Source organism: Diabrotica virgifera, chromosome 1 (assembly GCF_917563875.1).
Source record: "Diabrotica virgifera virgifera chromosome 1, PGI_DIABVI_V3a".
NCBI classification, from domain to species: Eukaryota; Metazoa; Arthropoda; class Insecta; order Coleoptera; family Chrysomelidae; genus Diabrotica; species Diabrotica virgifera.
Window position 1 is genome coordinate 118,617,319 of NC_065443.1, and position 22,415 is coordinate 118,639,733.

Genomic DNA, 22,415 nt, shown 5'->3' on the forward strand with positions numbered 1-22,415 from the left:
ATTTGAAGGATAAAAATTTAAGCAGACTGACGAGATAAGGATGATTCAAGTTGACCAACAAATGTTCATACGCTTGAAACGCGATTTAACTGATCTGAAAAATGTCGATGGTTTATAACTTAAACGATAAAGTTTGACTCTATCAATCTTTTGTTAAATTAACAAAAGTTGACCGATAAAAATTGAAGCATATTATGTTTCACAGCTTTTCTCATTCGATTTTAGTTGATCAACTAAAGTTGATAAACTAAAATCGAACCGTTACCTTTACAGATAGTTAATTTGTTCCCTTCAATCCTCTTTTATCAAATAAACCTGCTTTTTTACTGCCTTCGACACCCTAATGCTCTGGTACCCAAACAACCTCCACCGTGTTCCAATCTTCCAGTTAATTGAGTTCTCCGATACAGTCTGGAGTTAAGTCCGTGACATGCCAATTTGGATCGCACAAATCTTTGCTTGGAAAATGGTGCAACTCTCCCCAAAATAAAGCTTTTGCTAACTCTTGGGTTTTTGGAGAATATTCCTGCTCCCACGCCCTCTAGTTTTGCACCCGTTTGTATACCAGATTTTAATCTGGTGATTGTGGTATTTCCTGTGTCTCCATACATCCCTATCTGGAATAGGTCCCCTGTTGCTCCAGTCAATGGGAGCAAGAATAGGATATTACCTCCGAATTCTATCCTACTGCATAAATTTTAATGAAATTTTGGGCCTAGCCTCTACTTATCTCCTAATTCAAAGTCTACCCTATGCCGATGTGTGCTTTTATCTTGGGGGTGGTTCCCACCCCTTCTGAGGGGTTGAAAATTTTTTGGTTAAAATTATCACGGAATTCGCTATAGAACCTAATTCTAAGCAAAAACTGATCTATATATTTTTTTTTGAAAACTCAATACTTATTGAGTTATTCGTGGTTGAAAATAGACCATTTTCATCGAAACAATACCTTTTCGAAAGGTTTTGCGAATACCTTAAAAACTATGCATCTAACTAAAAAAACTATAATTGCCTCCATAACTATTCTAGTGATAATACAAAAAGAGATATGGTGGGTGAAAATAGTTTGTTTTTTGGTACATTCTCAAATTGGTGTATTCAACTTGAAATAACAGAGAAACGGTCGATTTTAGGTGTATAATGCTACCAATACCTTTTGTAGTGCTTGAAAAGATCTTTAAAATGAGCTATATTAAAGGCCCATTACATTAAAACTAAGCAAGATATGCTGAAAACAAAATTGATAACTAATGTGTTTTAAGAAAATAATGAGAAGTAATTTTAACCCCCATCCACCAAAATGTAAATACATCGTTTTCCTTCTACAATACCTTTTACTATAGTGTTATTTATATGTTGAGAAAGTTGGACGGCTTTAATGAATGGTTTTTGAAAAAAAAAGATCAAATTATAGAGAGCATTTTTAAATTTTCTTTAAAATCTTCCTTTTTCTCCATATAACTTGAAAATGATAAGAGTTACAGTAATGAAAAGAAAAAATAAATTTTTATCTGAAAAAACCCTACAGTTTTGTGTGGTATCTTTTTTTCGTATCTCTTATCATTTTCGAGTTAGATGGAGAAAAAGGAAGATTTTTAAGAAAATTTAAAAATGCACTCACAGGTTTTTTTATAACCTACAGAAATATGAAATATTTCATATAGTTTTTTTGTTAGATGCATAGTTTTTAAGGTATTCACAAAAATCCGCCCGAAAAGGTGTCATTTTTCAATGAAAATGGCCAATTTTCGACCCCGAATAACTCAAAAAGTATTGAGTTGTCAAAAAATAATTATAGAACAGTTTTTGCTTAAAATTAGATTTTCTAGCCTCTCCTGTGGATATTTTAACCAAAACATTTTTCACCAACGAGGAGGGGTGGGAACCACCCCCCAAGATAAAAGCGCACATCGGCATAGGGCAGACTTTGTTTTATGAGCTATTCCCTACTTACTGTGAAAATATCAAGTAAATCGATGTAGTAGGATGGAATTCGGAGCCAAATACCCTCATTGACTGCCGTATGTATGAATTTTTTGAATTTTTTTGTCATATGATCCGATTTATCAGTTCTGGTATTGCGTCCTCAACTTGATTGTCTGTTATTGTCATTAAATTACATTAGGCAGGAGCTAACCTTATCTAAGAATCCTCCTTCTTTATCCGGGCTTGGTGCTTTAACCGTCAATGGTGAGGATTGTTTCTGAGCTACTAGATCCATCTAGTCGCCATTCCAACTACAGGCGGAGTTTATCTTATGTATTTTAATTCTTATATTATAAATAAGAAATGTGTTATTTCAGGGTCGACAAAAAACAAGCAGTCATGACTATACAGAATAGTATTGCAAACATCTCAACAGAACAATTCAGCTACATGAATATAACACTGGAGACTGCTCAAGCCGAGGAACATACCACTTTTAGGTTCTATTATTTATGTTTACTAGCCTCTTCATCATTGGAATTACTTACGACATGGCTACTTTTAAGTTTCTGCAAAACGGCTTCGATCAATATCCACAAGGCCTTGGTGTATCAGATTAACAATTCGGTTATGCGATTTTTCGATACCCACTTGATCGGAAATATCTTGACTAGGTTTTCCCAAGATATGATGAATATTGATGAAAGTATTGCATATAACCTGGATCAGTTTTGCAGGGTAAGCAATGTGAATTAAAATGAATTAAAGGCAATTTATATTTTATTTTGTAACGTTACAAACGTCACATCTTTGATAATTTATTTCTAAATAATTGTTTTACTTTATTTTCTTTAATATTTTATTAGTAATAATTTTCTTCTATTTGTTTTACCTGTTTTCTTCGTTAAAAACTCGTTGGCGCCCTCTTTTATTATCCTCTTTTATTATCCTCTTTTATTACTCTCTTTTATTATCTCCTATTTAATATATCTCTTTTCATCTAAAATTTAAATCATCATACTGAACGTACCCCGTATATTCTTACTCTGTGAATATCTGTTTTAATACGAAACATACCCAACTTCCTACAGTTCACGCTGTCATTTCAATTCACAAAATAGTGGTGGTAATGTCATAAAAGGCAAAGAAGTTGGTTGAAATATTATTTTCAATTCGCTAGGGGAGTCTATTGTCGTTTTTTCGTTTCACTGGCTGAAATCAATAGAATAGAATAGAAATATGCTTTATTGTCACTGAAAGTTTTTACAATTTTATGGACAAAGCTTACATACAGTCAAAAGAAAAATAATGTCAACAACAAATAACAAATAACAACTACAATTTACTAAAATTAGATAAATCGTCAATATACAGTAAATATGATAGAAAACCAAAGACAAAAACAATTAATTGCAAAATTTATATAAATTGCAAATTGAACATACTTACAACAAATAAAATACAACATTAGGAATTGACAGTTTAAGCTACTGCGTATGAAACCCAATTTTCTTAGTTATTCATTAAGAAATTCTTCTATTGAATAATACGGTCTTTTAGATAGATAGGCTTTGGTCATTTTACGGAACTTTGGGAAAGATGTTGCAGATTTAAGTTTTAAAGGGAGATGGTTGTAGAGTTTTTTTGCGGAATATAATATAGATTTCTTTACTAACTCAGTGGATGGGATCGGTAAATAAATATCAAAGATTGAATTTCTGGTGTATCAAATTGAGCAGCTGTACTAGAACCCCAAAAAGGAAGACCATATCGAAGATGAGACTCGAACAAAGAAAAATATGTTATTTTAGAAGATGCTAAATTGAGTTCCCTTGAGACAGATCTTATTGCATAGCAAGCTGATGCGAGTTTCTTACTTAACGAATCGATATGAAGGGACCATTTGAGGTTGCTGTCTAAAAAAATACCAAGAAATTTTACAGAATCAACGGTAGTGATCTGGATGTTATTAAGATGCAAAGGTTGAAGAGCTCCTTTATAGGATAATGCTACTGTTTTACTTACGTTAAAAGAGAGTAAATTAGAGTCAGACCAGGTATTTATCGTCAATAGATCCAAAGTTATAATTTCATGAAGAGATGCAATAGTTGAGTTGCTCCAAGTGATACTGGTATCATCAGCAAAAAGAAAAATTTTCCCATCGATTTTTAAATTAGTGATGTCATTTATAAAGATAAGGAACAGAAGAGAACCCAACACTGAACCTTGCGGTACTCCACATACAATGTTTTTGAGACTAGAGTCAGTATCATTTGTTCTAACTAGTTGTTTCCTATTATTCAAGTAGGATTGGAACCAATTCAAAGAAATACTTCTAATTCCATACAAATTTAGTTAGTTTTTTAATCAAGATGTCGTGATTTACACAATCAAAAGCTTTGGCATAGTCACAGAAAACAGTGGCAGTATAAAGATTATTGTTTTGTGCTTGATAAACCTCATGTAGTACAGAAAACATGGCATCAGTGGTACATTTATTAGTTAAAAAGCCGAACTGATTTTGAGATAAAATGTTGTTATCAACGATAAAGGACATAAGTCGAGTTTTAATGAGTCTCTCAATAATTTTGGAGAGTGCCGGTAGTAAGGCAATAGGTCTATCCCAGCAAACAGACCGACGTGTTAATTACGTGAATTTTGGGTACATTTGTCACCAATATACGTAAATTGCTTACGTGAATTTCACGTGAAAATTTGGTTGGAATGTAGAATAGAATAGAAGTATGCTTTATTGTCACTGAAAATACAAATTTTATGGACAAAGCTTAATTAAAGTCAGAAAAAATAAATAAATAATATCTAACAATAACAATAACAAATACAATTTTCTGAAATTTGATAAATCGTCAATATAAAAAAAAAATATACATAAATACAAAATATAAGTTAATAAAGTAAAGAAAAGAAAACAAAATCGATATATTTGCAACAATTTATAGAAATTGCAAAGTGAATATACAACAAAGTAAACTATTTATAGACATAGGAACTAATAAGTTTAAGCTGCTGCATGTGACACCCAAATATAGATAAGTTTGGTTACTTGTACATTACTGTAATTTCTTAGTTAGTCATTCAGAAACTCTTCTATTGAATAATATGGTCTTTTAGATAGATGAGCTTTTGTCATTTTACGGAACTTGGGGAAAGATGTTGCAGATTTGAGTTGTAAAGGAAGATGGTTGTATAGTTTTTTTGCGGAATATAATATAGATTTCTTTAGTAACTCAGAGGACGGGATCGGTAAATAGACATCAAAATTTGAATTTCTGGTGGAGTAGTCATGACGAGGCCTTGCTGGAAAGACATGCATGTGTTTACGAATTAAGCAAACAGTTTCTAAAATATATAAAGATGTAAGGGTTAAAATGCCGTGATCTTTGAAGTAACTTCTGCAATGTGTTGTTCTTCTGAGGCCAAACAGATACCTTATTGCTCTTTTTTGTAATTTGAAAATAACATCTAACTGGGCAGCAGTACTACAACCCCAAAAAGGAAGACCATATCGAAGATGAGACTCGAACAAAGAAAAATATGTTAGTTTAGAAGATGCTAAATTGAGTTCTTTCGAAACAGATCTTATAGCATAGCAGGCTGAGGCGAGTTTCTTACTTAACACATCGATATGAAGGGACCATTTGAGGTTGCTGTCTAAAAAAATACCAAGAAATTTTACAGAATCAACGGTAGAGATCTGGCTGTTATTAACAAGCAGGGGTTGAAGAGCACTTTTATAGGATAATGCTACTGTCTTATCCACGTTAAAAGAGAGTAAATTAGAGTCAGACCAGGTTTTTATCGTAAGCAAATCAGAAGTTATAGTTGCATGAAGAGATGCAATAGTTGAGTTGCTCCAAGTGATACTTGTATCATCAGCAAAAAGAAAAATTTTTCCATCGATTTTTAAGTTAGCGATGTCATTTATAAAGATAAGGAACAGTAGAGGACCCAATACTGAACCTTGTGGTACTCCACATACAATGTTTTTGAGACTAGAGTCAGTATCATTTGCTCTAACTATTTGTTTCGTATTATTCAAGTAAGATTGGAACCAATTCAAAGAAATACCTCGAATCCCATAGAAATTTAGTTTTTTAATCAAAATGTCGTGATTTACACAATCAAAAGCTTTGGCATAGTCACAGAAAACAGTGGCAGTATAAAGATTATTGTTTAGTGCTTGGTAAACCTCATGAAACACAGAAAACAAGGCATCAGTGGTACATTTATTAGTTAAAAAGCCGAACTGATTTTGGGATAAGATGTTGTTATCAATGAGAAAGGACATGAGACGGGTTTTTATGAGTCTCTCAATAATTTTTGAAAGTACCGGTAGTAAGGCAATAGGTCTATAGTTGCAAGCATTAGATTTTTCACCACCCTTATGAAGGGGAATAATAATGGCTATCTTTAGGCACTCTGGGAATTTGCCTCTTTCAAAGGAATCATTAATTAGTGAGACGAGGTTTTCCAACACATTTTCTGTGAGATTTGAGAAGATTTTTATGGATAGTCCATCAGTACTACAGGATGATTTGCTTTTGATACTATTGATAGTTTGGATCAGTTCAGTTATATCGATTGGTCTTAAAAAGAATGAATTCGAGAACACTCCTGAATTGGGGAGATAGGAAATGGGATCTTTTTGTGGCAAAATAGTAGAAGTTATATTTTTACTCACATTAACGAAATATTTGTTTAGATTTTCCGGGTCTGGAAGGGCAAATGTTTGAACTGCGTGAGTTCTATTTCGAAGATCGTTTATTATGGACCAAGTTTCTTTTGCAACACTTTTAGAGCTTTCCATACGATTTTGATAGTAGGCTTTTTTAGCTGATTTGATGAGTTTTAGATAGGTTACCCTGTACTTGGTGATATATTGAGTGACAGAGACGTTGGTAGCAAATTTCTTGATATACAATAGTGAGCGCATATTTTTGGCTGATATGCGAATACCTTTTGTAGCCCAGGGTTTGTGATGTTTTGGCTTAATTGAAATTAAAGGAAATGCCTTATTGAAGATAGAGACAAGCTTTTCTATAAAATCGTTGAAATTATAGTCCACGTCCGCAGAAAGAAAATGCCACTCAGAAGTTAAGCATAAATTTTGAAATTTATGAAAATTCCCAGCGGAAAAAATCCTACCTAAACGTCGGGTTTTCGAGGAGGGTTTGCTGAAGATGTTAAACTTCGTAAATACTGCTTCATGATCTGATAATCCCGCATTAATAATTGTAGAGCAGACATCAAGGGGTGAGAAATCTGAGACAATATAGTCAATTATGGTAGATGAAGTTTTTGTAATCCTTGTAGGAGAATTAACGTGCATTGAGAGACCATATGATTCAAATATGTTGACCAAGGACATTTGGGTAGCACAAGCAGCATCATAATTAATGTTGAAGTCCCCGCATAGAATTTTTCTGCTTCTATGAGGCAAGTCATCTAACAAATTTAGCAGGTTCTGAAAAAATAGTTCCACAGGGGAGTCAGGTGATCTATAGATACAAATAATGTAAAGATTAAGATTTTTATTATAAACTAGGGAAAACTCAAAGAAGGCTTCATTTAACAGAAAGTCATATTTTGTAATCAGAGAAAAATCATTATTTCTAGAAAGAATTAGGGTGCCTCCATGAGCTGAACTTGGACGATCATACCTAGCAATTGTGGTATATTTTTCTACAAAAAAAGGCTCGTTGACTTCAAGCCAGTGCTCTGTAACCGCAACTATCGGGGGAAATCCTAATTCTTCCAGAAACAAAAATAATTCGTCAGTTTTATTTCTTATAGAACGAATATTAATCAGAACCATACTAAAGTTGTCATCACTAAAATTATTCGAGGTTTCTAGTTCCTCAGAACACGTCGTGTTATTTAAAAATTTCGTCTTGGAGAGCTAGTAGAATAATAATTTCGGTGACATTCCCTTGATTTTTGTAGATGTATGATTCTTTCTGAACTTAGAAAGGACCTATAAGCAACAAGATCAGCTTCCACCTCAGCTGGACCAATTCCATAGGCATCGTTAAATTCTAGAAGAATTTTTCTTAGTTCCTCAGTCTTGGTAGGTAGTCCTTCGGAAGCCAAAAATAGTTTCACACTGGTGTTGGTATATCCATCACAAAATACTGAGGCAGGCTGGTCGTGTAGGAAAGCAAGAGGTAGCTTAATTGCTTTTAATATATCCGGTTCCCTTAATCTTGCTAGAAGATATCGACTGTTTGAGTTATTGGTTAATCTAACTCTTGGTGGTGTTAAAGGATCCAAATTTATCGATGGTTCCAAAATATCTTTCTTAATGAAATTAATTTGGGAACGGAACGGATCTTTAGATTTGCAAATTTCGATGGCCTGCTTGTCAGTAAGTATATTTGTGTTTTGAACTTCATTTTTGTTTTTACTTGGAATGGTAATTGGATTTTCCAAGCTAACTGGGCTTCTGATGTGCTTCGGTTTCATATTTGCCTCAGATGAAGTTGTTGGTTCGGAGGATGAGGATTCTGTAGACCATTTAATGTTTACACCAGGTGGCCAAATTTCCTTATTAAATAATAAGTCAATAGATGTTTTAGACTTAATACCTATTTTGAATGAGGACCCTGTTGTTGTGTTGGCATCTTTAAGAAGGGCATAACATCTTATATATTCCTTGATACCTAGCTTCTCTTTAATGTAGTGAACTATTTGAATAGGAGTGTAAATTGGGGTTAAGTTGCTAATAACGACAAAGTGGCATTTATCTTCTACACTTTTTGATTTTGTGACTGGACTAGCTTCGAAATGTTGAGTGTCTTCGGTTTGAGTACTTGAAGTGGCATACACAATGTCTCTCTTCGATACATCTTTCTTCGTTGGTATAGCAGGTAGTTTATTTAAAAGATTACTCATTTGATTAGATATTTCACTTACTGTTGTTCTGAAGCTATTTTCTTGTGGCATTTTTACAATTTTAACTATTTAGAATGGGAAATAAGCCACAATATTATTAAAAAATGATTTTTTATTAACGTTTCGACGCCCAAATCGGGTGCCGTTGTCAAAATACAAAATACTATTAATATAAACAAAAATGTTGTTGCTTAGTAAAAAAATTCTTCTAATAATTTATTTAATTTGACTCATTTATATCGGCAATTCAGATACATATGATACATTTTAAAGTAGAAGACTTTAAAATGATATTGCCAATATTTATGAGTTGCGTTCCTGGGACGACTTTACTGAAAGATAGTTCATTCGATTACATGAAATCAACCCCAACTCAAGAATATCCGTCACAAAAAAAAAAAAAAAAAAAAAAAATCATAGCATGTGATCTTTCTTTAAAAAGACAACCACATGCAACGGTGACATTAAAATTCTCGCGTTAGAGATCTCATAGTAAATCACGAGGGAAAACCAGGAAAAACCTCGTGATACTATCCCGACATCGTAAGTATTTGGTCTTACATTTAATTTACTCTCAAAATTAATACCAAATTCTGACTTTACTATAATTTTGTTTAAATTATAAATAATATCAATAATACATGGGTATATAAGTAATACTAAAATATAAAATATGTACTAACTCGACTATTGACTTACTAATTGTGGTATTTTCTTTCTATTGACTTCCTCTTTCAGTATGGGTATCCACATCCTACTGCATTCCACCGAGGAATTTGCGACACAATTGGTTTCGTTTAGCATAATTAGAGCCGCTTCTTTGATTTTTCTCTTTTTACTATCTGTTTCTTTCAGGACTATACTTGAATCTCTCCACTGAACTCTATGTTCATTATCCCATGCGTGTTGACATATTTGAGATCTATCAAATTCTCTATTTTTAATATAAGATTGATGTTCACTTATTCTAACGATATTGGATAGTATCACGAGGTTTTTCCTGGTTTTCCCTCGTGATTTACTATGAGATCTCTAACGCGAGAATTTTAATGTCACCGTTGCATGTGGTTGTCTTTTTAAAGAAAGATCACATGCTATGATTTTTTTTTTTTTTTTTGTGACGGATATTCTTGAGTTGGGGTTGATTTCATGTAATCGAATGAACTATCTTTCAGTAAAGTCGTCCCAGGAACGCAACTCATAAATATTGGCAATATCATTTTAAAGTCTTCTACTTTAAAATGTATCATATGTATCTGAATTGCCGATATAAATGAGTCAAATTAAATAAATTATTAGAAGAATTTTTTTACTAAGCAACAACATTTTTGTTTATATTAATAGTATTTTGTATTTTGACAACGGCACCCGATTTGGGCGTCGAAACGTTAATAAAAATCATTTTTTAATAATATTGTGGCTTATTTCCCATTCTAAATAGTTAAAATATTTCACTTACGTTTGAAGAGAGCCTATCTAGTCCCAATTTTATCTCAGATGAATTTGAATCTTGGACTTGCACCTTAATCGTGTCATTGGAACAGCCGAAAAAAACTGACGATATATTGAAGATATCTTGTTCCATCTGCCTTATCGATTTTAAAAGATATTCAGGATTTAGCAGGTTATTTAATTTATGTATCTCGTCAATTTTTTTCGTAATATAGTCTAATTTGCCGTCATTTTTGGTTAATAAATCATATGTCTCGATGAAAATTGGCAAATTATCAGTAAGTTTTTTTGTAACTTGAATTAAGGCGTCAAAATTCTCTTGTGGTATTTGATTTTTTGAAAGATTGTTAATTTTTTCATTTAGATATCTGAGACTAGGCGAATCACATAAAGTACAGAAAAATCTTAAATGAGAATTTTTTGGGTCCAGTAGAGTTTTTGCCGTTGTTTTATTGAGACCAGAACATTTGATGCAAAAATACCGTTTACAATCTCCATGGCAACGTATCTGATATTTTTCGTTTTCAGAAAATTCAGCTAAGCAAATTTCACAATTTTTGGACGTCATGGTGTCAAGGTTAAATATTATACAAATATTTAACTAGGTCGTTTAAACTTGGTGATGTGATGATATTAATAAAAAAATAAAACACTTACAGCTAGTATTCACAACACATCAAATCAAAACAAATAACAAAATGTGTAAACACAAGAACAAAACAAAACATACAACCGTACGCTTCCAGTGCTGGTAAACGACTGAATATAACGGCTGGTAAACATGTCACATTGAAAATACGTTTTTAAATTACGTGAATAACTCGTCTTCAATAGACGTGTTATTTACCTTAAATAGCAATAAAATGTTTCAAAATGTTGCAAATACGTGTTGATTAACGTATTTTTTAGGGAATGTATATATTAGTATTCACGTGAAAGATACGTCCTCGGTTCACGTAAATAATTCGACCTTAATTAACTTATGAATCACGTAAATATTATCCTCATGTGATATAAATAAAACAAGCATAATATAAAGTATTAACAATGTATTTATTTAGTAGAATTTAGAGACTTTAAAACATTTGTCTTGTATAATTATTATACAATATAATGAACTAAAAATGGTACCGACCTAGTGACCTAGACACATTAAAAAATTTGCCAACACAAAACACAACACAGGTCACTTTTTATTTCTAGGAGGACACTTCGACACTTTCTTGTTTTTTTCTAATTGCATCATCGGTACTTCAACCCTCGAGCAGTGAGGTAAACGTTAATACGAAAGACATTATTATATATAAACCCGCCTAAAATAAAACGAAGGAAATGGGAAATAAAGCTCTTCACGTTTCACTTTCACTTTTTGTTGTGAGAAATATGAGAAGCTGATATAACAGGTTATGATCATCGATTTTAAAAATCGATTATTTTTAAATTACAGTTAAACTATTCTACTTACTTTAAATTAGTATTACGTATTTTCTTTTTGTTCTTAAATTTCTTCTACTATTAACTAATTGGTCTTACTAAAAATCTTTTTCAATACCAGAATAATATAAAAAATAATTCTATCGAAACGTATCTATTATTCGATAAATCTATTAATTTAGTTTTCGAACCAACTATGTCAATCATGTACCGTGGTCACGTGATAGTAATTAAAGGAGGAGAAAGGCTTGGTAGTACGTCATCACCGCGCACGATTTGAAAATTAAACTCAACATTATTTTAGCTCCTGTGATATTTTTAAAGAAAAAAATAGCAAAAATAGCGTCAAATCAAGGTTTAATTGAAATAGTTGTGCTAAATGATTTTAAAAGAGAAATCATAAAATTTTTGTTTAAATATTGGTATTATTTACATTACTTTTACGTGAAATACATCTAATTTTTCGACGTCCATAAAATACAGTGAGTAAAATTCAAGCGATACGTATTTAACCAACACCGTTGTAGAATTTTGTTTTCCAAAATATTTCTCAAAATTTAACCAAAGGAAGTTATTTCTGTTTCGTGATTATTACGTGAAATAAACGTACCTTTGCGATGTAACCGAAATTCACACCTATTATAAAAAACATGTACTATATTCGTCATTATGATTTTATATTATTCTAATGTCAAACATTTATAAAGGAAGCCCTAATATATAGGTGAATGATTTGGCACTGAAATACGTTTTATTCCCGTCATAAATCACCGAGTTACGTATTCGTTGAAATTTGCCGAAAATTTTACGTAATCATCACGTAACTGGGCTCAAACCTGTTTGCTGGGATAGTTGCAGGCATTAGATTTTTCACCACCCTTATGAAGAGGAATAATAATGGCTGTCTTTAGGCACTCTGGAAATTTATCTTTTTCGAAGGAATCATTAATTAGTGAGACGAGGATTTCCAACACATTTTCTGTGATATTAGAGAAATTTTTTATAGATAGTCCATCAGTACTGATGATTTGCTTTTGATACTATTGATTGTTTGGGTCAGTTCAGAGTTATCGACTGGTTTTAAAAATAATGAATTCGAGACCTTTCTTGAATTAGGGAGATAAGAAATGGGATCTTGTTGCGGCAAAATAGTTGATGTTATATTTTTACTCACATTAACGAAGTAATCCTACTTTCAGGATTTGGTAGGGAAAATGATTGAGCTGTATGAGTTTTATTTCGAAGATCGTTTATTATAGACCAGGTTTCTTTTGCAACACTTTTGGAGCTTCCCAGACGATTTTGATAATAGGCTTTTTTAGCTGATTTGACAAGTTTTAGATATGTTGTCCTGTACTTCGTGATATATTCAGTGTCAGAAACATTGGTAGTAAATTTCTTGATGAATAGAAGTGAACGCATATTCTTGGCTGATATGCAGATACCTTTCGTAACCCAAGGTTTCCGATGTTTTGGCTTAATAGGAATTAAAGGAAATGCCTTATTGAAGATGCGGAGAAGCTTATCTAGAAAAACACTGAAATTATAGTCCACGTCTATACAAGGAAACTGCCACTCAGAAGTTAAGCATAAATTTTGGAATTTACGAAAATTCAGGGCGGAAAAAATCCTACCTAAACGTCGTGTTTTTGAGGAGGGTTTGTTGAAGGTGTTAAACTTCGTATACACTGCTTCATGATCAGATAGTCCCGCATTAATAACTGTAGATCAGACATCAAGGGGTGAGAAATCTGAGACAATATAATCGATTATGGTAGATGTAGTTTCTGTAGTCCTTGTAGGAGAATTAACGTGCATTGAGAGACCATACGATTCAAATATGTTGACGAGGGATACTTGGGTAGCACAAGCAGCAGCATAATTGATGTTAAAGTCACCGCATAGAATTTTTATGCTTTTATGAGGCAGGTCATCTAACAAATTTAGCAGGTTCTGAAAGAATAGTTCCACTGTAGAGTCAAGTGATCTATAAATGCAAATAATGTAAAGAATTAAGATTTTTATTATAAACTAAGGAAAACTCAAAGACGGATTGACTTAACAAATAGTCATATTTTGTTACCAGAGAAAAATCATCAAAAAGGCCATGGACAAAGGTCGTTTTTCGTGCCCCACATTGGGCGCCAGTGAAACGAAAAAGGAGATGGACTACCCCAGCTAATTAAAATAATATTCGAAAATATTGCCTCAATCATCCAACATAGCCATCGCTACACCCTTAGCTTAGCTTAGTCTCTCAGGTGTGTGTTCGTCTTGTCCTAATCTTAGAAATGAACTATGAAAATTTAGAATGAAAGCAAACAAAACAATATTTTTAACTAATCATGTTTACTGTTCTTCTTCTTCTTTCTCATAATCCTTAGTGCCCTTCAGGGCGTCGGATGTCGGGTTCCGCCTTTTATCCACTTCTTCCAATTGCTTCTATTGGTGGCCAGGTTCTTCATATCCCTCATACTGATGTGTCTCCTTTCACCTAAAGCTTGGATCTGGTCCATCCATGTCTTCCTCGGCCTTCCCTTTTTTCTTTTGTTTCCCATTTTGGCTTCATGTACCTTCTTTGTAAGTCTATTTTGCTCCATTCGTTGTATGTGTCCAAACCAGCTTAATTGTTTGTTTTAGATCTTCCTAATTATCGGTTCTTGTTCCAGCTCTCTTCTTATATCTTCATTTCTGAATCTGTCAAACTTCGTAACTCCGGCTATTCTTCTCATCTATTTCATCTTGGTCGCGTTTATCATTGATTCATGTTTCTTTTGGACAATCCTTGTTTCCGCCCCATATGTCATTATCGGATTTACTATGCTGTTATATACTCTGAGTTTAGTTTTGTTGCTTATTTCTGACTTTCCAAAAATTGTATTATTTAAAGAGTAATACACGCTAGTTGCCTTCTTCAGTTTATTAGTTATTGCCAAGTCCGTTTTCCCATCATCTGTTATTATATATCCCAAATATTCAAAAGTAGATACATGTTCTATTACTTTTTCCTTTACTATTATATTAGTATTCCTTTCTCTTTTCTCATCTTCATTTATTATCATAAGTTTTGTTTTGTTGAGGTTCATTTCCATTTTTAATTTATGAATCTCTTTTTGCCAAATATCTATTAGTTTCTGCATTTTCTCTACTGTGTCTGTGATTAAAACTATATCATCAGCGTATAGAAGGGAGTTGATCTTTATTGCATTTAAGTTTTTATATCCTACTATGTATTAAAGGTTTCTTGTTTGATCTTTGGTATTTTTGATTAAAGTATCCATGACTATTATAAACAAGAGGGGGCTTAGTCCATCTCCTTGTTTAATTCCCTTATCCCATTTAAAAGTGCCTGATCTTTCTCCATTTATTTGTACTTGGCCTTCTACTTCCATATATATAGATTTTATGACTTTTATCATCTTTTTTGGTATATTATAGCTCTCCAATATTTTCCACAATATTTCTCTATTTATTGTATCAAATGCCGCCTTCAGATCGACGAACATGAGAAATAATTCATTCCCTTTAAGGCATTGTCTCTCTATTATATTTCTTATGATGTAGACGTTATCGTTTGTTTGACGGTTTGATCTGAATGCAGCCTGTTCGTCTTCCAATTTTTTCTCTATCACTGATCTTAGACGCTTCTCTATAATTCTCGTGTATACCTTGAAGGCGACCGATGACAAGCATATTGCTCTATAATTTTCGCATTCATTATGTTTTCCTTTTTTGTATATTGGTAGAACTATGTTCTTCTTCCAGTCATCTGGGATTTTCTCTGTACTCCATGCTTCCTTGCATATCTGTAATAGCCAGTCCCCTCCTTTTTCACCCATCCATTTTATCATTTCTGGATCTATTTGGTCCTCTCCTGCCGCTTTTCCAAGTTTAATATTGTTTATAGCTTCTTCCAGTTCTTCCTTCCTTTTACTCTCTGGTTCCTCTTCCTCCTCCAGTTCTGGTCTATTTCTTCCTGCTTCATATCTTTCTACTTCTTCGTGTTTGAATTTATCTTCGTAGTATTGTTTCCATACTTCTACTATTTCTGTAGTCTCTATTTTCAATTGGTTATTTTTATCTTTGATTCCATACTGTTCCCTGCCTTTTTTCCTCTTAAACCCTTTATACGGTTCCAGAATTTTCTTTTATCTGTTTTGTAATTTGCTTCCAATTCTTTTCCGAATTCTTCCCAGCTCAGATTTTTAAATCAGATATTTTATTTTTAAATTGATTTTTTAATTGATTTTAGGCTTACTTTATTTATTATGGTTTAAAGAATATTTATACTATTATAATCCAATACTTTAACCATCCAACCGTCCAGAGGATCCAAAATCTATTTTTAATAATAAAAATATGGAATATTCTTACCTTGAATTGCTACGCCTATGTTTATGTTATTGTTATTTTTGAGTACCTTATTAAATTCTGTCACCACGCGTCTTACTTGTTTGTAGGTTAATAAACTAAATTTACACTTCCACAATAAAATATTATGAATTTTCACTATGTAAATAATTTAAACCATTTAACTATTAATTAAGATTTATTCATTGTTGTTTGTAAGTTTTAAAACTTTTTTCAAAGTTTCACTTTTTACCACTAAAAACTTGATTTTTAGACGATCGATCTAATTATCCGTATCTTCTAATATATAGCCAGTGGCGGAACCTCCGTTTATTGTTCATAAAGATATAATAAAAATACATGACATTAAGTGCATTAACATATTCAAATTCTTGCCAAAAACTAACAATTTGTAGATTATACTTATGCATGGCTTTTGGTATCTGCTGATGGTAACTTCTTGATGTCGAATGGTACTGCTGTTGACTTCTTGTAGACCTGGGCAGATGTTCGGCCCTAGGCCCCTGCAGCTAGAGATGGTGGTCGTTGCAGTCTGGATGACATGTCCCTCGTTCTTGTATTGCCGGCGATTTGAGGATGTTTGAAGCTCCCGGAGGGAGAAAAGTAGTTTTATTCCCAAAAACTATAAAGACACATATCAATCATCAAGAAGAAAAACCAAAAACGAGAGTTTGCCAAATAATGGTAAAAGTAGTTATTGGCAAAAGAATAAAATAAATGGAATTAAGATTGATACTACTAGCATTGTTTATATAGGGATAGTTGGTCAGCCCAATAGAAAAATTTGTTTGATTAAAATTGAGACAGTCACTAGATCTCTCCACAATTTCTGTCAGAGGCGCAACGTCAAAATGCATAGACACCAAGTTGGATACGATCCTGTTCATAACACCCCAACTCGCATACATATTAAGAAAAATAAATATATATGGAAGAATATACTAGAATATATGTAGAAATTGAATTAATGATGTCATGCCATTATACATATTATAATGTATAGTAGCATGACATCATTAATTCAATTTCTAAATATACTCTTACTCTTCTATATATTTATTTTTATTAATATGTATGCGAGTTGGGGTGTTACGAATAGGACCGTATCCAACTTGGTGTCTATGCATTTTGACGTTCCGATCCTGACAGAAATTGTGGGGACATCTGGTGACTGTCTCAAATTGAATCAAACATATTTACCTATTGGGCTGACCAACTATCTCCCTATATAAACAATGCTACTAGTTAAAATTTGATTACTAAAAGCTTATCAATAGATAAAATGAAATACAGAAACCAAACACATGGTTGAACATTTGAAGGTTAGGTATAAAAAATATTGGAAAGACTGTTATAAGAAACTAGGTAGGCATGGAATTTAATGAGGAATATAATGATTGTAATAATTAGAATTCTTAGTATTCTTACCCCAAGAGAAAGATCGTCTAGAAATAAAATGTTTTAATTTTGAAGCTTCTTTGCCTTTTATGACATTACCACCACTATTTTGAGAATTGAAATGACAGCGTGAACTGTAGGAAGTTAGGCATGTTCCGTATTAAAACAGACCCAAGTAGCAATTTGTCGACGCGACAACGTTATCTACCGCGTGGCAACGTTTTCTTACAACGTTGTTATTGCCTAGAACAGCGGTTCTCAATCTTTTTGTGTCATGTACCACCAAATACTTTTTATTATTTTTGGTACCACCTAACTGAAATACATATCTAACTAGGTGATCTAATTAACTATAATAGTAATGCTGATTTTGGCTGTTTTTGCGTTTTGTGTACCACCTCAAAAAATGAAATGTACCACCAGTAGTACATGTACCACATATTGAGAACCGCTGGCCTAGAAGACGACCCTATTCTGCACTGATTTGGTGGACGATTTTTGAGTTGTCTTGACGTTGCCTAGGCAACTTCCTGTTTAAGCAACATCGTTTCGTATACGCGTTGCATAAGACAACTGAAGCGACTATAAAAAGCACCTGCGCGTGCAATGGTTGCTCAAGGAGTCAGACTAGTTATGTTTTTTTACCTATATTTTTAACACCTGTAAGGTGAATGCGAAAACCAAAAAGTAAACTGTTTTGACATCGTATTCGGTATTTAAATTTATATAAATACATAAAAGACTTATTACCTGATGTGAAATTTATAAACGCATCTCAGATTACCGTCAAATATGGATATTTCACCTTTAAAAAACACACGCGCTCCTTTTTTATGACAGTTTTGACGAAAAATATGCAAATTTAAAAAATCAAATTTTAATATAAAAGTCAAAATTTATGTTAAAGATGGTCTGTATAAATTTAATGTATTTATGGTGCTTTTAAAGATATCAGAAAATGCCTGCATTTTTTATATTCTGTGTTTTCATTTTCTTTACATTCCAAAAATCTCAAGTAAAACCAAAATGGCGCATTAAACAATATTACCAATATTACTAAAAAAATACCTTATCACCAACCTTAGACGGATAAGAAAACTTCCAATCGCCAACCAAACCCGGCTGCGCCGACTATCAAAACCATTTTAGAACGCACCCTCTTATTGGGTGACAGAGGTCATGTGACCAGTGTCAAAAGTGTATCATTCTCATTAACAGCGTTGTCACATTTAGTAGATTTCTACTTTTTTGGTAGATTTTTGATATTTTTTAAAAAATTCTATAGTTTATTTTTTAACCAGGAGGAGTAAACTTAAAAGGCAGATTCACGCCTAAGAAAATCACTAGAATAATAACCAAATACATCTTTTTTGGTTGATCATATCGGCCCTCAACGGTAATCCATAAATATTATATTATATTAAAACGTCGCTAAAGAGTTCTAAAAACGACTGCTTTTTATAAAAAAGCAGACTAACAATCTAAAAATTAAAAGAATAACACAGATAACAAAAAAATCGCCGGTATAACTTAACTAACCTATGAAATTCCACTAGTGTCAAAATTTGATAAATGTCATTAGTGTCAAAATTTTATAAGAGTGGAGTAAACTTGCCTGCAGTTGGATCAATTACAAACAAGCATTACGGCGCGGTAAATTTGAATCACTCCTCTTGGTTAAAAACAAACCATTAGTAGGCAATATTTTTTAGTAGATTTTTGGTATATTTCAACAGAATTTAATCCATTTTTTTCGAATCATGAGGAAACTATAATAAGTATTTTTGAAAAATTTAAACGCAGAATGAAGGACTGCATTATTTAGATAAACCAAAACGTTTCTTTTGAACGAGATATTTGGAATTAAAAGTCACACTAAATTTTTTCTTTTTTTCACCCCTGTAACTTATTAAAATAAACATTATAGAAGTTTTCAGGGACTTTCGGTCCTCGGTAATAACGTAATCTTTCTTTGTGCGTTTAAATTTTTCAAAAATACTTATTAGTTTTCTAAGGATTCGCAAAAAATGAAAACATTTAAAATACATTGAACATTTTAACAGACGACATTTTGCGCCTATCATCTTAAGTTAGCTGTTGTTTTTATTATAAAAAATCCCAAATATGTCCCAAGAATCCTTAAGTATATTTTAGTTTTTGATTTAGTAGATTTTAGCTAAAAAATGGTAATTACCAGTTGGTGGTTTGGAATAATTAGGTTTCCAATTTTAGGACATTTAGGACGGATGTGCATATCACTGTATTACTGTATATTTACATGGCCTAAAAAGAATCTACTGATTTTGTGAAAAAAAAAACTACTGAAAGAGTAAAAACTGACCTGGCAACCCTGTCTACGAAAGCTGATACAAAGATTAAGGTTATCAAATCTCAAATCTACTGATAAAACAATGGAATGGAAACCAGATATTAAAAAAACAAATAAACAGGTTGTAAAATAAATCGAAAATTTATATCAAAATAAAATATATAATAATAAGAAAAAAATAAGGTTATAAAGTAAATTCTTTTTCTCCTCTGGAAGTTGCCTCAAACGTGTCACACCTCTAGAACAACACAAGGGTCGTAACGTGACAGATAACTACACTACAGAGTCGGCCAGGGCGTAAATTAGTTTAGCATTATAACATTTTTAAGTCGTTGTGCTTGTTGAAAAAACTGAACCACACTGAACTGTGATATGTAGTTGTCACAATCATTGTGACACAATGGTAATAAATTAGTTGCCCGTATAACTAAAGGTTGTAACATCGTAATGTCAGTCGGGGTAGGGGACGTTGGCCGAAACAACTGAAAATGCTCTCAGGCAACGTTGTATACAGTGCATTTGTTTGTACTGACAACCAATGCGTCGAAAAATTGCTACTTGGGGATACTCACAGAGTAAGAATATACGGGGTACGTTCAGTATGATGATTTAAATTTTAGATGAAAAGAGATATATTAAATAGAAGATAATAAAAGAGGGTAATAAAAGAAGATAATAAAAGAGGATAGAGTTTTTAACGAAGAAAACAATTAAAACAAATGGAAGAAAATGATTACTAATGAAATATTAAAGAAAATAAAGTAAAACAATTATTTAAAAATAGAATATCAAAAATGTAACGTTTGTAATGTTACAATTTCGATTCCTAGGCATGGCATAATCTGCAGACAGCGCTATTTCTGGTATCACCATCGTCGGTATATATGCTTGCCCGCCTCTGAATCAACACAAAACCAAATTGCCTATTTAAGGGAAATTTTAAAGATAGGTTGAAATCCCCTTTGAGGACGCTGCAGCGGCATCTATTAAAAAAATTGAAAATAGGAAGGTCTCAGATACAGAATACATTATTAAAAATAATAATATACACTAATTTAAATCCAGAAACGTTCCTTATTTGAACCATTCTCTGTTAACATCCTGCATCTCCGCCTTCTACCATTTACAAGGTATAGAGAGGACGAGATAGAAAACGGAAAGGATTCTACAATATTCAATCACATTATGTTTTCCTTCATATAGGAAAAGGTACAAGAAATGGTTTCTATTACTCACAATCTGAGTAAAGATAGAAGTGAAAGGCAATTTATGTTTTATTCGATTTATAGATTTCCTTTCAATTGCCTTTCACTTCTACCTTTGCTCAGATTGTGAAAACTAAGAACCATTTCTTGTACCTTTTCCTATATGAAGGAAAACGGAACGTGATTGAATAATGTAGAATCCTTTCCGTTTTCTATTTCGTCATCTCTATGCCTTGTAAATGGTAGAAGGCAGAGATGCAGGATGTTAACAGAGAATGGTTCTAATAAATAAGGAAGGTTTCTAGATTTAAATTAGTGTACATTAATATTTTTAATAATGTATTCTGTATCCGAGACCTTCCTATTTTGTAATATATATATTATTTCTATACATATTTTTCCATACAGATCCACCAAAGTGTTCTTTAAATTTAAATTATCCTGAATTTTAGATGCTGTTCAGTATGGGTGGAATATTAACCCTGACGATTTTCATCAACCCTGCATTTGCAGTATGTGTCATTGTTGTGACTATCATGTTGTTTTGGGTAAGGAGTTGTTATTTGCCAGCAGGACGAAGTATGAAGAGATTGGAGGCATCATGTAAGTTTATACAGTATTTAAATTTAGTGCATAACTTCTAGGTTTTTTTAGGAGTTTGTTAATATTTGATTTTTTTTTATCATCATCATCATCAACAGCTATTTCATCTGTCGTCGGATGTAAGCCTCCCTTATGAGTGTCCATTCGTTACTGTTGGTTGTTTTTTGCTTCCATTCACGTCCAGCTATTCGCTTAATGTCATCAGTCCATCTGGCTTGAGGTCTACATCTACTTTTCTTATCTGATCTTTGTCGCCATTATCTTGGAACAATTATCTTCGTGCAACGGTTGTCTTTCATTCTTACTATGTATCCTGATCAGTCCCTTTTTAACATAGCCATCTTTTGGATTAAGTACATAAGTTACTTTTAGTCGCCTTCTTATTTCTTCATTGGAATTGAGGGGGTTAGAAGGAAAATGGTTTAAGTGCACCGATTTACTAAGTACAGATTCGCATACTTAAATGGTATTGGAGCTTGGTGGTAAAACGATTTAAGCATATTTCGCCCTAGAGTCGCCATCTATCGCCATTATATACAGTTCACTGAAAACAATTGCAGTTTGCTTTGGTAGTAAACAGGTTTAACCATGCGCTTGACCACAAAACTATTTTTAGTATTCTGTAAACAAAAGTAGTAATAAACGGGTTTAAGTGCGCTTGAACCGTTTTACCACAAAACTATTTTTAGTATCCTGTAATGTGTAAACACATGTTAATACAGGATAAATAAATATTAGATTTGTGACCAATTTTGAAGACTAATTAAGTATTATGCAACGTGCCA

The 22,415-nt window shown here is 32.6% G+C and overlaps 1 protein-coding gene across 1 annotated transcript in view; it reads left to right on the plus strand.

Moving 5' to 3' along the window:
• Positions 1 to 22,415, plus strand: part of LOC114349539 (ATP-binding cassette subfamily C member 4) — a 104,077-nt gene that overhangs the window by 60,570 nt on the left and 21,092 nt on the right. The window contains exons 8-9 of the mRNA XM_028299946.2: positions 2,304 to 2,664; positions 21,480 to 21,630. Coding sequence (XP_028155747.2) covers positions 2,304 to 2,664; positions 21,480 to 21,630 — 512 coding nt within the window. The remainder of the gene's footprint in view (positions 1 to 2,303; positions 2,665 to 21,479; positions 21,631 to 22,415) is intronic.